Source organism: Hippocampus zosterae, chromosome 20 (genome assembly GCF_025434085.1).
Source record: "Hippocampus zosterae strain Florida chromosome 20, ASM2543408v3, whole genome shotgun sequence".
Taxonomy (NCBI): Eukaryota; Metazoa; Chordata; class Actinopteri; order Syngnathiformes; family Syngnathidae; genus Hippocampus; species Hippocampus zosterae.
Window position 1 is genome coordinate 880,504 of NC_067470.1, and position 18,380 is coordinate 898,883.

General features: G+C 50.9%; 3 protein-coding genes across 4 annotated transcripts; 2 read left to right on the top strand and 1 right to left on the bottom strand.

Annotated features, from left to right (window-relative positions):
• The first annotated feature begins 1,160 nt into the window (after positions 1 to 1,160).
• Positions 1,161 to 6,622, top strand: LOC127592935 (TLC domain-containing protein 4-B-like). The gene is given in 7 exon segments (XM_052054036.1): positions 1,161 to 1,289; positions 1,292 to 1,361; positions 1,570 to 1,659; positions 1,807 to 1,865; positions 1,991 to 2,085; positions 4,157 to 4,230; positions 4,485 to 6,622. Coding segments are annotated over 7 exon segments (792 nt in total). The 5' UTR covers positions 1,161 to 1,207; the 3' UTR covers positions 4,807 to 6,622.
• LOC127592920 (alanine aminotransferase 2-like) lies at positions 5,017 to 14,648 on the top strand. Its single transcript, XM_052054008.1, has 13 exons — positions 5,017 to 5,198; positions 8,300 to 8,531; positions 8,622 to 8,778; positions 11,027 to 11,116; positions 11,206 to 11,314; positions 11,418 to 11,551; positions 12,036 to 12,279; positions 12,377 to 12,456; positions 12,552 to 12,688; positions 13,163 to 13,337; positions 13,876 to 14,031; positions 14,097 to 14,209; positions 14,284 to 14,648. Exons 3-13 carry the CDS (start codon positions 8,632 to 8,634, stop codon positions 14,372 to 14,374), a joined length of 1,476 nt encoding a protein of 491 aa, XP_051909968.1. The 5' UTR covers positions 5,017 to 5,198; positions 8,300 to 8,531; positions 8,622 to 8,631; the 3' UTR covers positions 14,375 to 14,648.
• Positions 14,649 to 14,774: 126 nt separating this feature from the next.
• Positions 14,775 to 18,323, bottom strand: pdia4 (protein disulfide isomerase family A, member 4). 2 transcript variants are annotated; one of them, XM_052053992.1, is made up of 10 exons: positions 18,019 to 18,321; positions 17,668 to 17,833; positions 17,258 to 17,463; positions 16,915 to 17,053; positions 16,624 to 16,829; positions 16,390 to 16,548; positions 16,102 to 16,253; positions 15,678 to 15,834; positions 15,375 to 15,608; positions 14,775 to 15,298 (listed from the first exon to the last, which is right to left on the bottom strand). In XM_052053992.1, the coding sequence occupies exons 1-10, from the start codon at positions 18,092 to 18,094 to the stop codon at positions 14,883 to 14,885; spliced, it is 1,911 nt and encodes a 636-aa protein (XP_051909952.1). In that variant the 5' UTR covers positions 18,095 to 18,321; the 3' UTR covers positions 14,775 to 14,882. The 2 variants fall into 2 exon arrangements, with proteins under 2 accessions (XP_051909952.1, XP_051909951.1); XM_052053991.1 differs by having other exon boundaries at positions 16,390 to 16,829; positions 18,019 to 18,323.
• Between the last annotated feature and the right edge of the window lie 57 nt (positions 18,324 to 18,380).

The following is an 18,380-nucleotide window of genomic DNA, read 5'->3' on the forward strand; positions in this document are numbered from 1 at the left end:
TGAAGTCAACACGCGCGGCGTGTGTCTTTAAATAGTCACGATGAGGATTCCTGTTGTGTGGCTTTAAGAAGCCTGTCGTAATTTGAGTCCGAAAGAGCAAAGATAAATTGGGGCGGGCCCTGCCGTGAGCAAGCTTGCACCAATCACAACAACCCCCCCTTTAAAAAAAAAGCATTCGCGGAACCACTGCAGATATGCACGTTAGCTCTCGGCGCGGCTTGTGGATAAACATGACCTTGTTGTTGACACGGATGTGGATCTCCCCCAAAGCCAGGCCCGTGTTCTCCCCCGCTTCGTTCCCGCGTGTGTGCTGCTGATCCGGCGCGGACAGATGCGACGCTCGTGGATATGACGCGGCGGGCGCGCGCACCTCCGCCTGCAGCCGTGGGAGCCTTAAGCGGCCGAGGGACAGCGAGTCCGTCTTCATGAGAGTCGTACGGTGAGCACAGCTGTTTTTTTTCCTCAATACGCCGCCAGGCGGCGTCAAGCTCGCCGTTTGCCTTGCCTTGAGCTCTTGTTCGTCGAAGAGAAAGTCAACGCATCGTCGCTCCGTACGAGGGTGACACACGAATCCTTGAGGAATTTGATGCTAAAGGCGAAGTTCTCATAAGGCGATGTGCGCCCCCCCCCCCACCCCCCGGCCCCAACACGTCTTGCGCCAGCGCATTGCACCCTACGTACAGTCCCGATCGAACGTGAGGCAGGAACCCACAATCGACTTCAAATTCATGATTTTATTCGCAAGGAAATTGCATCTGCTTCTCACCAGCAACACGTTTGACGCGAGCATATCTTGCAGATGTTAAGTCCCGAACATGTTCATTTGCTTTTGCCCAGAATGTTGCTGGTCTACTCGAATGCTTTCATTTCCGGTAACTTTCCCAAAAAAGTAACGCAGGAATTACAACTCTGGACACAGCAATGCTACTAAGTGGAATGATGATTAGACATTAAGCAGACATTGTATTCTGGAGATCTACAATAAATATCATTGAAAAATTCGTGGGGTGTTTTTCTGCCGTTATTTGGCATATAAAATGCTTTGGTATGTTATAGGGATTTTTTTTTTTTGGTAGTTTATACAGGTTGGCGCTCCGAAAAGTTGACAGGTATGAGTAGGGCATGTACGTCCAGTTTCCAGCATACAGTGTAAGCTGAGCCGGAAACCTTCTTCCTGTTTCTTCCCTCCGCAGCGGAGCCGGCGGCCATGGACCCCTTCAGCCAACTTATCGTCACCATCTCGGTGAGCAGCTTCTTCACTTTCCAGTGGCTCTTCCACAAAGTCAGTCCCGGCTGTCGGCGCGCGTCAGCCCGGGCTTCCTCGGCCTCAGCGACAAGCAGAAGGTCGAATGGAACTCCAGGTGAGCGGGCGGCGACGCTCCGGTCCGGATTCACCCGCAGGGCACCTTGGCGAGTCTCCATCAATTTCACTCGCGCCTTCTCGTGACCGCGTGAAATGAAATGTCATCTGTGTCAAACTGAACTGAATGGAATTGTGCTTCAGGTGCAATTTTCAGGTGCCATTTAAATGTCCGTCTGATCCGTGTTTTTTTTTTTTTTTTTTTTCAGGACAGTATCGACTCTTCACGCACTGTTAGTGGGAATCTTCTGTCTTTATATTTTGTTCTTTGATGCCGCCGTCAACGAAGACCCAGTCTGGTAAGAGCGTTAGTCAAAGGATTTGACTTTTTGAAATATTGTCACCCGAGACCACGAGACGCTCAAATCAAAAGCAGATTGAAATGTTCAAATCCAAGCGGGCGTATCTATTTATCAGGACCGTTGTGCGCTTTTTTCCCCCCACAGGGGAGATCCTACTCTCGTGAAGACTAATGTTGCTATCACAACGGGCTACCTCATATCTGGTAAGGGAAGCCTCACAGGTAATGCATTTAATAAATTAATACATTAAAAAAAAAAGTAATCACCTGCTTTCATTTGTACAATGCCCCCCCCCTCTCTCTCCCCATCTTATCCTTATGTTTTCCAGATCTGTTGCTAATATTTTACTATTGGAAGGCGATAGGAGACAAGTTTTTTGTAGTGCACCATCTGGCAGCGTTGTATGCTTACTACTATGTACTGGTGAGTGCCCTATTGTCCAATAGCAGAACACGCAGGCAAGACGGGAAGGAGCCGATCGAGGGTGAACAGCAGGCGCTGCGGCCATTTTCTTCGTCGGCGACCTCGTGAAATTGTTCTGGATCTCGACGATCTAGCGCTTCAGCGATTATGAAACCAAGTACATCAAACTCGGCAGAAATGCTGATGCGCTCATACGTTCGTGCGTCCGCTCTTTTAGTTTCAGTTGCTGTTCACTCTTGATTTACTCTCAAATTGTCCAGTTTTTTGTTTTGCATGGAATGCCCAACAAGCTACCCCAATCCCCTCCCCCTCGTCCTTGGTTTTACTGACCTTACCCCCACCCGTCTCTCTTGAGTTTTGGCGCAATACCTGCCTTGCATGCCGACAGCGGGGCCCCTTCAGGTATCCCGTTACCCGGCATGCCAACAAAGCGCGTTTTCCCCAACAACGGGCCGCATATCCGCAATCGCCCTTTGCCATCCGTTTTTGGGCCTGAGACTCGTCGCGCTTCCTTGCGCTTTCCCTCCAAAGAGAAAACTGGCAATGAAGCGCCAAAGGGATTTATTTGCCTTTCAAAAACAAAAAGTGTACGAATGTCATTCACGTCGACTGCGAGTTCCATTTGTGGCCACGCGGGGGCAGCAGAAATCGCTGGTCAAAATGAACGCACCGTCGCCATTTTTTGGGGTGAATGTGCAGCTTCCCGGCATACGCCGAGAGGCCTTTAGCAACTCTTGACAGAAATCATCGTCCTGATTTCTGTCTCCGTATAAAAGTGCAGTCAGCGTTGCCCCATAGTCGGTTTGAAAGGTCCGACACGTCCATACTGTCACTGGACACTCACGTCTTCCTTAGAAATGTCCAATCGTTTGTCATGTGGTCAAAGTTTTTGTGAATTGCCGTCGCGGCGTGCGTCTTTGTGTGGGTGTTCACTCCAAACCACAAGATGGATTCATCTCATTTCGAGACATTTACAACGTTTACTACCTAAGGGTCAGCGGGTGGGACTTTTCCATGCATGCTTCGTTTCTCAACGTTTGCATTTGTGGCTCCAGATTTGGATGTCGAGGCTTTTTTTTTTTGTTGGAGGGGGGGTAGTGTTCTCATCGCTCTGTCTCTCTTTCTGTCCGTCCGTCTCTTTAACATTATCACCCCCCCCCCCCCCCGCCCCCCGCTCGTCCAACCCAACATGCAAAGATGACCAAGTTGGCTTGTGTGAAGACACTTCATGCAAAAACATCCAAGACGCCGCGTATGTGCGTCGTTCTCCGGGGAGCTTTTGATCTAGATGGGGAGGGGGGGGGCTCCTCCTTATTAAATTCCTGTCTTGTCTGCTGTTCTTGCTGTTTGGTTGCACTGAGCAGATGTGATGCCCAGTCACAGTATGGACTTACCAGTTCTTAGAGGTACGAGCGTGCTCGCGCTCAGATGGAAAATAGTGTACGCAGACCGCGCGCCCATTTCTATCCCTTTAGTAAGTATGTTGTGGTGACACGCTTGTATTTCAGGTAAGTTTCCTTTTTGCATGAGACGCAAAGTCGGGCCCAGGACTCGACGATGCCGACCGCACGCAGAATGAGGTCCAATCGGAGGTCGCTCAAATAGAATCGGTTCACGCAGCGTTTTCATTTGAGATTGCTTTTTTTTTTCCACGACGCTGTGAAACTTCAAACGACAAACTTGTCAATCGTAGCTGACGGAAATCAAATTTGGAGGATTTTGATTTCCGCCTGCTATTCCAACGGAATATTGGCTTGGACGTGTCGTTGCTTTCACGCAGTGGCATTTTCTTTGTTTTGATGAAAATCACGAGAGCCCGTTTGATGGACCGTCTGTCCAAAAGCAGCGCCGATGCAACCAAAGTGTAGGAGGTTATGTCCCGCGTCTTGGTTCCAAGTCCCACTTGACGTGGAGCCCGCCGTTTGTCGTGACTTGACCCCCCGCCCCCTTGAAATGGGCCGAATGTGACTTGATCCTCGTTGTATGAGTCGGGTCCGTTCTTGAGCTCTTATCTTATTTTCTGTACCTGTTTTACCTCGACGCTCTTTTCCTCTTTTTGCTCTCTTTGCAGGGCCAAGGCATGTTGCCTTATTTTGCTAACTTCCGTCTGCTCGCCGAGTTTTCTACTCCTTGCGTGAACCAGCGGTACGTACCAACCCGCCGACGTCGACGAGCAGCGCTCCGTTTTGGGGCCGTTTTCCTCCAAAACGCAAATGCACTCGAGTAGCGGCCCGGGGGGGTACTTAGGGATTGATGCAGCTGCTCAAAAGATAGCAATGCATTTGTACGGCGGCATACAAAAATCCCAGATTGTCGTCGTTCACCGGGGCCCTCCAAAGTCGTACTTTGCGATCGAGGACGTCCGCATGTTGAATGTGCCATTGTTGTTCCCGTTGCAGCTGGTTCTTTGAGGTTCTAGGTTACCCGAGGACTTCCCGGCCCAACATGGCGAACGGCGTGGCCATGGCGGCGGTGTTCTTCATGGTGCGCGTGGCCATCATGCCGCTCTACTACGGCCGCATGTACGCCGTTTACGGCACGGAGGCCTTTTACCTGCTGCCCCGCGGCGGGCGCCTGGCGTGGATCTGCTCCAGCATCTGCTTGGACGTCATGAACGTGATGTGGATGCGCAAGATCGCCCGAGGCTGCTACAAAGTGCTGCAGTCGGCACGCCGGGCCAAAGATGGCGCCGCGCCCCATGAGAACGGGAAAGTCGACTAGGAGCGGGAAGCGGGCGCCGCGTGCTAGCGCGCTAGCTCGTCAGCCATTAAGAGCCGAGAATCTAACGAGGAGGAAAGATTCCAAAAGCTGGGACAGGTATGATGGATCAGCTGACCGCCCGCCGACAAGCCATGCAATGACCTCTCGGCAATACTCTTGCGTTGCCTATCTTTTATTCGCAGTATTTTTATTTTTTTTCAAGAACTATTGACCCCTTTGGTGAACAATGGAGCCCAAACTGAAAGTGTTTACTCCTCTTTTCACACACACATTCACCGGTTAAGACTAATACCGGCAGAGATCCTCATTGAAGCTCGGTGCCATCAAGTCCTTAAAGGCTCAGCTTTTTTTTTCTTATTATTTTTTCTACTCTCCACGGACACAAAGACAAAGTGAGAAGTGTGACTGAAGCAGTGCTTTTGCTATTGAAGAGACTCGTTGACAAAGTTGCCCTTTTAAGAGGCGATTTCAAACGGATTGAAACACGCCTGTCACCTTGCTTCTTGTTGTTGTTGTTGGTTTTTTGCCATGCCATATAAGGAGCTTGGAGTTTTATCATCAACGGAAACGCTGAAAGGGAAACTGACCGTCAGTGCTCTTTTTCCTCTCACGAATGGGATTTTAAAGTCAGGTCACAACAATGTTAATGATAAACACAGTCGACATTGATTTATTTGACCTTTTAAACGGGTGAAACTAGAAGCAGGATTTTTTAAATTGTTTTTTTACATCTATGACTTGATTGCCCCCCCCCCCCATTTTTGGGGGGTGGGCACAGTATTGTGTTGCAATGTGTTTAAATCATCTTTTAAAAGATTTAAATTATTTTCAGTTCACGTTTCACCAACCGTTTCCCATTAGAATACAAGCATTCTTAACTCATTCACTCCCAAAGACGTTTTTCAACGTCTTTTCAGACTTGGTCTCGAATTGGCTGGTCCTGAATGAGTTTAGGGGAAACGACATCTCTGCCAAATACACTATGATTTTTTTTTTTAAAGCCTCGCAACGTCCAGCTTTTGTTGCCTTGTCTTTTCAGTTTGCCTTGTCTCTTCGAATGTTCGTAGGCTTGCGGATATGTCGTGTTTTAACGGTTGACGAGACCGCCAAGTCGGTGCTTTTTGTGTTCAACGCGCTAGATTGTGTTCACAGCCGTGCCAAGTTGCAGCGAGGCTCGCGTGCGCATCCTGTTTGTGATCGCGTTCACCTCAAGTCCGCCGTGAGTGTAAAAACCTTCACCGATTGGGATCTTGGCTTTTCACATTATCAAAGGATGTTCTTGGCGGCGGGGAGAGTCCTAATTCTAGTCTGTTTTACCCGAGGCGGTCATATTCTCGTGTAACGAAAAGTGAGAAAGTGCACAATGGCGGTCAGATGTGTGCGCCCGGTCATATTGCACTGGAACGGATTTCCTTCTCTTTTGGCGGTCATCGACGCACGCGCACCGCCTTGACTTCATGGCAAACTCCGCACAACGCCGTCGCAAAGCAGCCGTTCAATGGTTTTCATGTCCGGCGCAGAACTCATTAGCAAGGGAATACTTGAAAAGTCAGCCGCTGTTGACGACGCATCACAATGTGGCCAGTGCAAATAGCAATCTAGTCTGTGTGGAACTTTCATGACATGATCGGTGGACTAGAGTCAGTCCCAAGTTCGATATTGGATGGAGAAGAGATGGGAGTGGCTACGGAAGGGGGTGGGGGGGGGCGGCGCTAAAATGACATTCTGTGAATGTGATGTGAATTATGGGAGAAGAGCAAATGATCAGCATGACATTTTTATTTGTTCCTTATAATAAATGACAAATTGAACCGTGGGCGGTGTCTTGTTATTTTGGGGATAAACGATGTCACGTTCACTTAAGTCGACAAGTACTTTTGGATGGACGGATCAATGTTGTTGGCAGAATGTGGATAGATTTCCTATTTCTAGATACAGAATAACTCTGAATGTGGGAAATACAGTCATTGGCATGGGCGAATGCATCAAAGCATCCACGATTAGGGTTGGACATTTCCCTAAATGACTTTTTTGGGGGGAATATTTTCATCTGATTGATCTGAAATTCTGTTGCATGGCGTTTTGGGCAGAATCACGCTGCTGGGCTACATGCATGAAACTAGTTGGGAGTAAGGGTGGTGCCCCCATCTTTGATTTCAAAAATCAAAGGTGGCGCCACCACTTTCCTCCAGCAGATGGCAGCGCGGAGCCAATTTGTTGAGTCCTGAAGCGTTCAGCAGAGTCAATGTCAGAACGAGTGACTGACTTTAATCTGGCCCCATTCAATTGACGTATTGCTCATGGGTTACATGGTTCGGAATTGCTCCAGTATGTAATGAGAAAAGAACTGCAACATACCGACTGAGGCTGTGTCAAAGGTCGTTGCTTTGCACACAAGGCGCCATGTCAGTTTTGCCACACTGTGCAAATAACACATTGTTGATCCATTTTTTATGCTTTTTCAAAGTCCGTGCGGTCAACAAGGAAAAGTTGAGTGACCTTCACAATCCCCAAACTGTGTCAGCGGTCTTGTTTTTTGTGACACCCCCCCCCCCCCATCCCTCCCCATCCCCCTCCCCTTGAAGCTTAAATAGAACCGTGGCGTATCAGCCACTTGTCCCAAAAGGCCCGCTGCCTTCCTAAATGTCAGCACATTGCATGTGCAGGAGTCATCTCCATGGCAACACAAAATGCTCCACTGCCACTTGCAGTGCACGCAAACTACAGTAACGCTTCAAAGTATTTCAACAACTTTGTATGCGTATTGCGGTCGAGTGATGCTCTGCACTACATCATACTGAGCGCTGCTTCTCATGTATCGGTATTTACTGATACAGTGTCAGTATTGTCGGGCGCGGCAACTGAGCCGCGATGCAAATCCTTGCGATTTGGCCTTTGTCGAGAATGCTATACGGTGGGTCAATAGAATACTTGGCGAGTTGCATGATGCCGCACACAGGCGTGCGCACAAACTGTTTTTAGTTTCAGGGTATCCGATGTCTTTCCTACGCCCCTTCCAGGACATCTGTGTTGGGTTTAATGGTCACATGCCACAAACACCGACCGCTCGCCCAGAAGAGCTCCCTCTCTGAGCCTTAGAAATGCACATTTGTTGCATGCGAATGCAAAAACGAATGCACATTTACGATATTGCTTTGGACACACCTTCAAAACTAAAGCGAGGGCTTTACGTGTTTCAGACCTTGCCTTTTATTGGATTGCGCATGTTGTCCATTGCCCGCCCGACTGTCGACGGCGACGCGGCACATTCAGAGAGCTTGACGGAGAAGCGAGACGCGATCTGATACCACTGCGCGCCTTGTAGAAATGTGAAATGTCAATCAGATTCCTGTCAATCGCAACCCCCCCCCCCCCCCCGTGTGTTTAGTTAGCATACGCCCACTGACCTCAATTTTAGGGACATTTGACAACGCAGACGTGAAGATGAAAAGCTCTGCAAGTGCGTTTTGGGTGATTGTCTGTTTTCCGACAGACCTTGAAAGCATCACACACGCCTAGCTGAAGTTTGCGAAGACGTCGACGAACCGCGTGCTCGGGACGGGCGAGAGCATGCGTGGCGTGCGTGCGCGCGCGCGTGTTTATATGAGAAGGCAACCCGGCTCAACCGTCACATGAGACTCAAAAGAGCCGAGGAGACCAAGTGTTCGCTCACCATCGCCCCTCTGGCCCGCCGCCCGTTGCCCTTTCTCGGCTTTGAACGACCGGTAAGCAACGATTGCGCTCTCCTCGTGTACGCGTCGTCTGTTTGTGATTTTGTTGTTGTTGTTGTTGTTGTTGTACGTGGTCCCGTGCAGCGTTGACGAAATGTCACAGACGGATGTCAACGGGGCGCCTCGCAGGGGCAAGGTGCTCACTCTGGACACGATGAACCCCAACATCAAGCAGGTGGAGTACGCCGTTCGAGGGGCCATCGTGCAACGGGCGGTGAAGATCGAGAAGGAGCTCAGAGAGGTAATTCAAAGTCAAGTGCGACCAGACTCCACTTGTTGAGCTTGCGACTTGAAAACCACCACCACCACCCCCCCTCCTCTCACACATCAGCCGATACCGTAAACGCTCGCTTAAGTATAAGCAGGAAGTACCAAGACGTCTCGCTCGTGAAACTAAATGTGCATAATGCGGGGTGCCCTCGGTTTGCGATGGCGACGACGTAAGTCGGAACGCGTCGTGGGCTCTGACCAAGCACTGCTAAAGCAGCAGTGAAGTCGTCGTGCCAGCACATACTTGCCCGAAAAGGCAGAATGGTGCATGTCTGCCTCGCGGTTCTGAGATTCACTTTTGGAATCTTTGTCATTCAAGTTTGCATGTTTGTCCCCCCCCCCCCCCCCCCCCAACCCTGCATTGCACGTTGCATGCCATTGAAGACCCCCTCAAGTGCACAAACATCTCCCATTCCGTATTGATCCAATGTGTTGTGCTGGGCATGGGTTGCAGCCGTAACCTCTGTAATGCGACACTCCCTTGCGGTCTTTGGTCTTCTGAGTGCATGAGGATCAGGATTCTGGAGGAGGATGTGGTCTAAAAAATTGTTACATAAGAAATGAGGCAACGTTCTCTCCGGCCTCTTTTGTCTCTCCTCCCCTCAGCCTGCAGAGTTCATTGGACTACGCTCTCGGCGCGAGGCCCAGCAATGTTCTTTAATCTGGTCAAGAGCCGCGTGGAAAGTAATTGGTGCACTGGGGGGGGGGGCTGCAGGCTCTCTCAGTACATTTGGAGAAGGCAAAGAAAGCATTTTTAACAAATGGAGCCCCGCAATCAATAAACGGGTCGCTCGCCCTTCGCATTAAATGCCCTTGATCAAGGATGAATAGAATAAATGAAGGCTCACGCAAGTATAATTTGGCATATTTTGCAAGGAGGCGGGACGTCTTTAGACTGCAAACTTGTTGTTGAGGACGAGGCAAACTATGTTGCCTCCATTTTGCATCGGTTACTCCAAGACATCGGCAGTCCATTCCAATTGTCGGTTCTTAGTGTGGCAAATACCCTCAAACGGTGCACCAAATAATCTATGCAATCATACCTCACCGGATTCAAAGGCAAAGTTTTTTTTGTTGGGTTTTTTTTTGGCGATGCTGAAGTTGTCATGTGAGCGAACGCGTCCTGCCAGATCTCTGACTGGAAAGCATTTCATGACAGCTCAGCAGATTTGTGTAACGTGTGTAAATGTGTGCTGCCGTTTATGGGCGCCACGGTGACCTGACGAAACTTTGGCCCAGATTTGCGGCAGTCAGGCAAGGAAAGCAAAACAGCTCAATGTGATTGATGAGCACGGTGAATCACGTTTGCTTTTATCAGGGCAGCCCGTTTAGGAAAGCCGCTTTGTAAGACGTCGACTAAAATGTCAACTAAGCGGCGGCGTTTCCTGCCTGGCGTTGTGTAACCAGCGCCTGGCGGCTCCTCTCCTCGTCCGCCGTGAACAGCGGGCCCTTTGTTGCTTGAGTTAAATGCGCAGGCTAGAAACGTGAGGCGCCCGATCTCGACTCATTCTCGCTTGGTGCTGAGGGGTCCGTTTGTCGGGTGGCAATCATTGTTAGGCTGCAAAGAACTCCAAAATGTGACGGCCAGCTGACATGCATTTTGACTGAAACTGAAAATGAAAGCCATGCGCCAACGAGGTCGGCCGAGGTCGGCCATCAAGCGCGACCTCGTGCAATGCGGCCCACTCCAAACTTTCCAGCACCGTATGCCCTAAACGCTTCATAGTAGCCCTTCCGCTAATACCAGCGTGTCAAATGGCGCCGTTTGACAGTTGTAGACCATGTTCACGTCGAAGACAAAGTCTACGTTCGACTCAGTGTGTCAAAGTCCATCGTCGGGTTGCGTCATCTGATAAAAAGATGGCAGTCGCCGCGCATCGGCGGCCATCGGCAGACGCGCCGGAATCAAAGTGGAGCGCGCGAGGTTGAATCGGGACAATGCGGCCGATAAGTAAAGGCTAAGCTCAAGATCAATGCTAAGTGGATGGGGAAGAAAATCAAACCATAAAAGGGTTGATTCAATAACCACAAAGCCCCCCCACCCCCTTTTTCATTCATTTATGATGATTTTTTTTTTTTTAGTTCAGCAAATTGCAGAAATTTGCCAGAAATGTTTGGAGCACGTCGGCGTTCCTTTGCATGATTGGCCGTTTGATCACCAAACGCATCACTCGGCGCGATCGATTGCACTTGACTGTTGCGTTGCGTTTTGTCCGCAGGGTGCCAAGAAACCTTTCACGGAAGTCATCAAGGCCAACATCGGCGACGCTCACGCCATGGGCCAGAAGCCCATCACGTTTCTCCGACAGGTTGGACATTTTACCGTTTCAAGGATGACGCAACGGCGGCAAATGGGATTCACCTCGGCGGCGTGGGCGTTCTTGTCGCTCCTGCGCAGGTTCTGGCAATGTGCGCTTATCCCGAGCTCCTCAAGGACGACGGCTTTCCAACGGACGCCAAGCAACGGGCGCGGCGGATTCTTGAGGCCTGCGGAGGCCACAGTATAGGTCAGAACAGAAACTCCGCCGCCGCCATCCGCTTGGCCTCCTCTCCACGCGTGGCAATAATTGACACGCTCGCCCGAGACACTCAAGTTAATCTTCGTTGAAGGTGCGTACAGCGCCAGCCAGGGCATCGAGTGCATCCGTCGGGATGTGTCGCGTTTCATAGAGAGGAGAGACGGCGGCGTCGCATCCGATCCGGACGACGTCTTCCTTTCCACCGGGGCCAGCGACGCCATCGTGGTATGATGTCATTCGCCTGCCGCCACTTTCCCGGCAAACTGATCATTTCAGCGGCACGCGGGGGGGGGGGGGGGGGGGGCGCTTTCTGTGCTTGCAGCCCCATCAATCATTCCCCCCCCAGCTGCCGGAGTTAGTTATCAAGCGCTGTACTTTGCTCCACACGTGTCGCTGCGCAATTGTCAACCTGCCATATCCAAAACCACGGCCTGGGGGGGGCCATTCACGGCAACGATTAAAAATGACATTTGACTCGGCCCGCGAGGCTAGTTCAAAAAAATGAATCATTAAAAAGAGGGCGGGGGGGGGATGGGCAAGAGTAAAAAAGTGGGCTGTCCAAAAGAAAAAAAAAATGGCGCCACTGCTGCAAATAAGCGGCTTCGCGTTGCAAACAACTTTTCTCGCAAGCTTCACATGCGTGGTTGATCGTTGCCTTGACGACGGTTGCCAACGTCTCCGTTGCTCTCCGCTCGCCTCCGTATCGCAGACCATGCTCAAGTTGATGGTGAGCGGCGAGGGTCGTACCCGCACGGGAGTGCTGATCCCCATCCCGCAGTATCCGCTGTACTCGGCCGCCATCGCCGACTTGGGCGGCGTGCAGATTAGTTACTACTTGGATGAGGACAAGTGTTGGAGCCTGGATGTGGCCGAGTTGCGAAGGGCCCTGCGAGCGGCGAGGGAGCACTGCCAGCCCCGCGTGCTCTGCATCATCAACCCCGGAAATCCCACTGGTACTCCCCCCCCCCCCCCCCCCACTCGTATTTCACATTTGTTGCAAAATTTTCTAGATTTGTGATCCTTCTCAAATGCGGGTCTCCCGTGTCGCAGGTCAAGTCCAGAGCAGGCAGTGCATTGAAGACGTGATCCGCTTCGCAAAAGAGGAGCGCCTCTTCCTCATGGCCGATGAAGTAATTGTGAAAATCCCGTGACGGCGTTGTGCGTGGAGACCTTCCTTTTGATGTCCAGAATGTGTCAATTTTGCTCCCGCTTATTTTTTTTTTAGGTCTACCAGGACAACGTGTATGCCGAAGGCTGCGAGTTTCACTCCTTTAAGAAGGTGCTCTTTGAGATGGGACCAGAGTACTCGAGTACTGTGGAGTTGGCCTCTTTCCACTCCACCTCCAAATGCTACATGGGAGAGTGAGTTACACCCGTCTCGTCACGTTCACTGGAAATGAAAGAAAAAGAAAGATATTGAGTCGACTTCAGTGCCATCAAAACAAAATGGACAAGATTGAAAAAATGTGACCGAGCAGGAAACCGCAATCCAGGTCACACGGACACACGATAAAGATAAGATAAGATAAGATAAGATATCCTTTATTTGTCCCACACTGGGGAAATTCACAGCCTCCAGCAGATAGAATGTAGGTATAAAGAAGAAAAAAAAACAACAAACACCGTTCAATTAAGTGCAATATAAACACAAAATGGATAAATCACAGTGCTATTTACAATTGTCTTTCACATCATTTTATTATTATTATTATTATTATTGCTGTTGGTGCGGCAAAGCTCACTTTTTGTGTCCTTATGAAGTTAAGGTCAATCGATGCGGTTTGGTATTTGACCTTCAAGTGGAAAAGCCGCGCCGCGCGTGTCTGTGACCATCAGGTGCGGATTCCGCGGAGGCTATATGGAGATCGTTAACATGGACCCGGCGGTGAAGGCCCAACTTGTCAAGCTGGTGTCGGTGCGCTTATGCCCCCCCGTGCCCGGGCAGGCCCTCCTGGACTTGGTGGTGAATCCCCCTCAGCCCGACGAGCCCTCCTACGCCGGCTTCATGAAGGTATGATTGAAGATCGCGAAAGGCATTTCCAAAGCGGTCGGAGTGAATCAGATCAATAGTGCCGTGAAAGTGCAGCGTGGCGCCGAGTCCATTTGAGCGATGCTGCGGGTGGGCCATTAGCGCGGCGGCGTGCCGATGCGCTCTTGCGCTTCAACGGTGAGAATCTTCAATCATTGCAACTGTTTCACATCTCAAGTCACGGTGGAGCAACTTTGGCAACGGCGTCGTTATACGTCGCGTGCACTAGCGCCAAGAACGGTTAGGGGACGCGCTTGTGGACATCGCTTTCGGCGACGTCTTTCGTGCGTGTAAAGGTGAAATGTGATCCAGCTTCAGACCAGGGGCCGGCCGATATCTTTTCAAAAGCGTCGGGCTTTTTTGTAACCCTCCCTTATCCGAGCAATGTTCTGGAAATGAATTGAGGGACTCGGCGGCACTGCCTGCATCGGCCACCAGAGGGTGACAAAAATCAATTGTGACCGCTTGGAAAATGCTCGGCAGCTCTTCATACGTGTGAATTTTCTCCGTGGCCCCACAGGAACGTACTGCGGTGCTGGACGCCTTGGCCAAGAAGGCCAGGATGACCGAGCAGATTTTCAACAAGGTGCCCGGTATCACGTGTAACCCCGTGCAGGGCGCCATGTACACTTTCCCCCGCATCACTCTGCCACCAAAGGCGATCGACAAGGCTAAGGTATGTCGGCATCGTTTCCATTTCCGCACGTCCTCCTTTTCCGACGTACCGTGCCGACGTTGCAGGAGGAAGGCCAAGCGCCTGACATGTTTTACTGCATGAGGCTGCTGGAAGAGGAGGGCATCTGTCTGGTACCAGGTAGCGGCTTCGGGCAAAGAGAGGGAACGTTCCATTTCAGGTCAGTCGAAGACGGCGTTCAACCCCCCCCCCCAAAACGGCAACAGAAGCCAACCGTTTTCTTCCTGTGTCCAGGATGACCATCCTACCCCCGGCTGAGAAATTAGAGCTTGTACTGCAGAAGATCAGCGCCTTCCACCAGCGCTTCACTAAAGAGTTTTCTTAAGTCTTCCGCTTAGTTCCAAGTGCCTTTATCCGAACAAGTGGAGCTTCGAGGTCCTACTTTTGCATCGGCCCATTCGACTTTGCTTAGTTTTTAATATAGCACGAGTAAACCAATTTTATCATGCATGATGCACTTTGCCACGCCAGATAATCGTGCTAACTCTTCACCGTCCCCAAAAAAGAAACGCCGCGCAAGCTCGTGCCTGCCATTCAAGGTGCCAACTGAAATGTAAGAAGCGCTTTGAAAACCGCCATTAAACGCTTGCATTTGTTAACATTTGCTATTGGTGTCCAATCAAGAGTCGTCACACTGGAGCCTCGGCTCACGTCACCGGCGTTTTTTCTTTAGTTTTATTTCAAAACCCTCAGAGCTCTCACATGCTTTTTACAAGCAGAAACAAACAAATGAAAGAATGAACGAAAATGTTGGATGAACTCGGTCATCGTCACGGCAACTCAGTAACACTTCCGCATGTCCCCCGAACCGTCGCAGTCCGTACGTGATCTTCTCAAAGCTCATCTCGTGCGTGTGTCAACTTTGTGGCGTGCTCTTCCAAGAATTGACTCAAGGCATCCACTGTTCTGTCGCCGCTTTCAAATTTGACGGGCTTGTGTTTCCCGTCGCTCGGGGCCAAGTATATCGTGGGGAAGCCTTCCACTTTGTACTCGTCGTTTGGAACGTCGTTAGCGGTGGCGTCCATCTTGGCGATCACCAAGTTCTTCTCGGCTTTGTATTTCTTGCCCAGGGCCAAGAACTCGGGCTCCAGTTTTTTACAGTGTCCGCACCAAGGCGCGTAAAACTCGATGAGGACGTCCTTCTGGGGGTCCATGACGATCTCGTCGAAGGTCTTTCCCACCACGACCTTCACCGCTCCTTTGTTGTTTTTGGGCACGGGCTGCGACTTGATGATGGGCTGCAGCTTTCCTGTTGACACGCGTGCACGACTGCGTGAGATTGGAACATTTTTTGGAAGATTGGTTAAAAAAAAAAAAAAGCTCACCCTTTTTGAAAGCCATAACAAATTCCCTCAGCACGTCAGAGTCAAACTCGTCGGGCTCCATGGCGAACTTTTTACCGCCCTCGGCCAGAATGCCGACGTTGACTTCCTCGCCGCTCTCGCTGAGGCCCAGGCTCTTCAGCTCCTCCGCGTAGTCTTCCTCATCACCGATGGCAAACGTGTACTCGGGGTGCTCCCGGGCCACTTCCAGCACCTTGGATCTCCAGAACTGTGTGGCTAAATGGCCGCAACACGCGTTTGCTATGGTGGACTGCTAGCGGCGCAGGCTTAGGCAACAAAACGTACCTTTCCTGTAGTCGAAGCTAAAGTCGACTCCGTAGTACACAACGACGAGCGGCCTTTTAGCGTAGCGCTTGGCATCGTTGCTCGGCTTTCTGTGGCCCACCAAAGGGTTCGCGTGCTTCTTGAAGAACTCTTGCAAATCCGACACCGATGTGGAGTCCTGGCAGATACAACAAGAAAAAAAAAGACAATTTTAGCTTATTAGGGGTATTAAAATGTCAGATCGAGTTTTTATGATATAGTCCAGAACCTTGTTAAATGGCTACGCCTGAGAGTTTGGATCAAAAGTGGAGCCTCTAATCTTCGCAAAGGCGGCTTTTTTTTTTTTTTTTTTTTTTGGTCCAGCACGAGCTTGCGCAGATGTCACCAATTCCCTAGCCAGTGACGACTTGCATTATTCCGCCGGAGGGGCGGGGAGAGTCCGTACCTGGACCAGGAGAGCGTGGGAGGCCGGCTCATATTTGGAGCGGAACCTTTCTGGCTGAGTGACGACCACGTGACCGGGCGAGGCTTTGAGCAGCTTGGCCAGCTCGGCGCTGAAGGTGTGACGGAAGGTGAAGTCTTCCCTGAGCGAGTTGCCTGCCACGCAGACACAAGCGGCTCAGAACAAAGTGCAGTAAAAAGACCTCGGCTCCAGGTAATAGACACGTCCGCCGTGGGTTATGATCGGAAAGTCCTCATTGTTGTGAATGGATTTGCAAGGCGTCCTCCTTACAAGCCTCGATGTAGGTCTCGTACGCCGCATCCCGCTCGCTGGAGAAGATGCCAACGATGACCACGTCGTCGCCGTCTTTCAGAAGCTCCTGCACTTGTTTGGCGGCCTGCACCTGCTTGGAGGGAGGCCCCGCCTGCTCGCTCATGTAGTCCACGATGCCTGCGGGGGCAAGGAGGCAAAGCGGCGACTGAGCGCGAGTCGACATCGTCGGCGTGCGGCGCCGACGCCGCCTACCGTGCTGCTCTCTGGGCCCGTTGTACTCAAACGCTTTGCCCTTCCTGAAGATCTTGAGGGTGGGGTAGCCGCTGACGTCGAAGCGGGAGGCCACCTCGTTCTCCACCGTGGCGTCCACTTTGGCCAGGGGGATGGGCGGCGAGCGCCGGCTTAACTCCTTGGCTGCCTTCTCGTACTCGGGAGCCAAACGCTTGCAGTGTCCACACCTGCGAGCGGCAAACGAACACGGCGGATGGGAATAGTCCAGTCTGGCATTTGGAATCAACCCGATCTACGTATGCCGGAACTGACCACGGAGCGTAAAACTCCACCAGGATGATGTCGGCGTTGTTGACCGTCTCATCAAAGTTGTCCTTGGTCAGCACCAGCGTGGCCTCAGGTGGAGGCTTCCAGTCAGGGTGCGCGATCTCTTGGACACGGGCCACGATAGCTGCCGGAAGAAACCAGAAAAGAGCCAGACTGAAGCCGTGACAACAGTCAAGTTGAGCTTGAAAGTAAACGAGAAGCTCAGTCGGTAAATCATAACTCAGATTACGACGACAAAGCAAACTAATCTGTGGCTCGATCGCTCCGATTTGTCAAGATTCACAAAACAATGACATGTAAAACATAGTTGTGGACTGCACTTCTTTACCCTTCTGCGTCCGGTCTCCATCGTAGTCCACAGGCTGGCCTCTCTTCAAGATCTTGATGGTGGGATAGCCCGACACCTCGAACCTGCTCCCCAGGTCCTTGGCCTCGGTGGCATCCACTTTCGCCACTGGGATGGGGGGATCGTTCTCCTTTAGGGTCTGCGCAATCTTCTCGTACTCTGGTGCAAACTGTTTACAGTGGCCGCACCTGCGCAAAAAAAAAAAAAAAAGAGCACAACCTCAGTAAACAGGTATGGGAGCAAGTGAGGAACGCTTTTGTAAATATGATTTGAATCTTCTGTATCAATCGTTTTAGCAGCAAATACACCACTATAATCCCATAAGGACGCGTTGATAAGTATTGCATGCGTATTGTCAGCCCCCCCCCTATCAAATGTTGCTTCTAAGGTACCATGGCGCATAGAACTCAATGAGCACGGTGTCTTTGCCCTCCATGAACGTGTCAAAGTTGCCATCGGTAAGAACCAGCACTCCATTCTCCTCTTTGACTTCAGTGTCGTCCTCCTCGTCACCTCCCTCCTCTTCGTCGCTGTCGTCCTCCCCATCCTCGTATTCTTCTGGATCAAGCGGGCAGAAAGATGGCAGAATGAACCGACACGACCTTTCTGTAGCTCGGGCGCCACGAAAGCAAGCCATTCTGTTAAATGACGTTCAAACTTCGACTATGTTCCCCACGCAACTGATAAAACAAGTTTTGCTGCTCAACTATTGACGATATCGAGAATTGCGTTGAAAAACTCACCATCTTCACATCGGCATACAATCGTCAAGTGGGCAACGGCGAGGAGCACAATGAGCAGCAACGCAGTCTTGCTCATTGTCGGAAGACGGTTAGGCCTCGTTGGTAATAAGCACCGATTTGACAATTTGGTTCTGTATTTGTTTAAATGTCATCCAATTCAAAGAGCCCGGTTCAATCTCAATTTATCACCGCAGGTGGGCCTTTCGGCTTTGTGGTTTCTTACCAGCTAATAAACGCGTCGCTAATCGCAGCGTTGACGCCTTCTCGGGTCTACAATTTGTCTGACTTGCCACGTTCTGATTGGTCGACGCCGCCGCCCTTTGTCCAATGGCAAGCCGCCACTCCACGAGCCAACAGGAAAC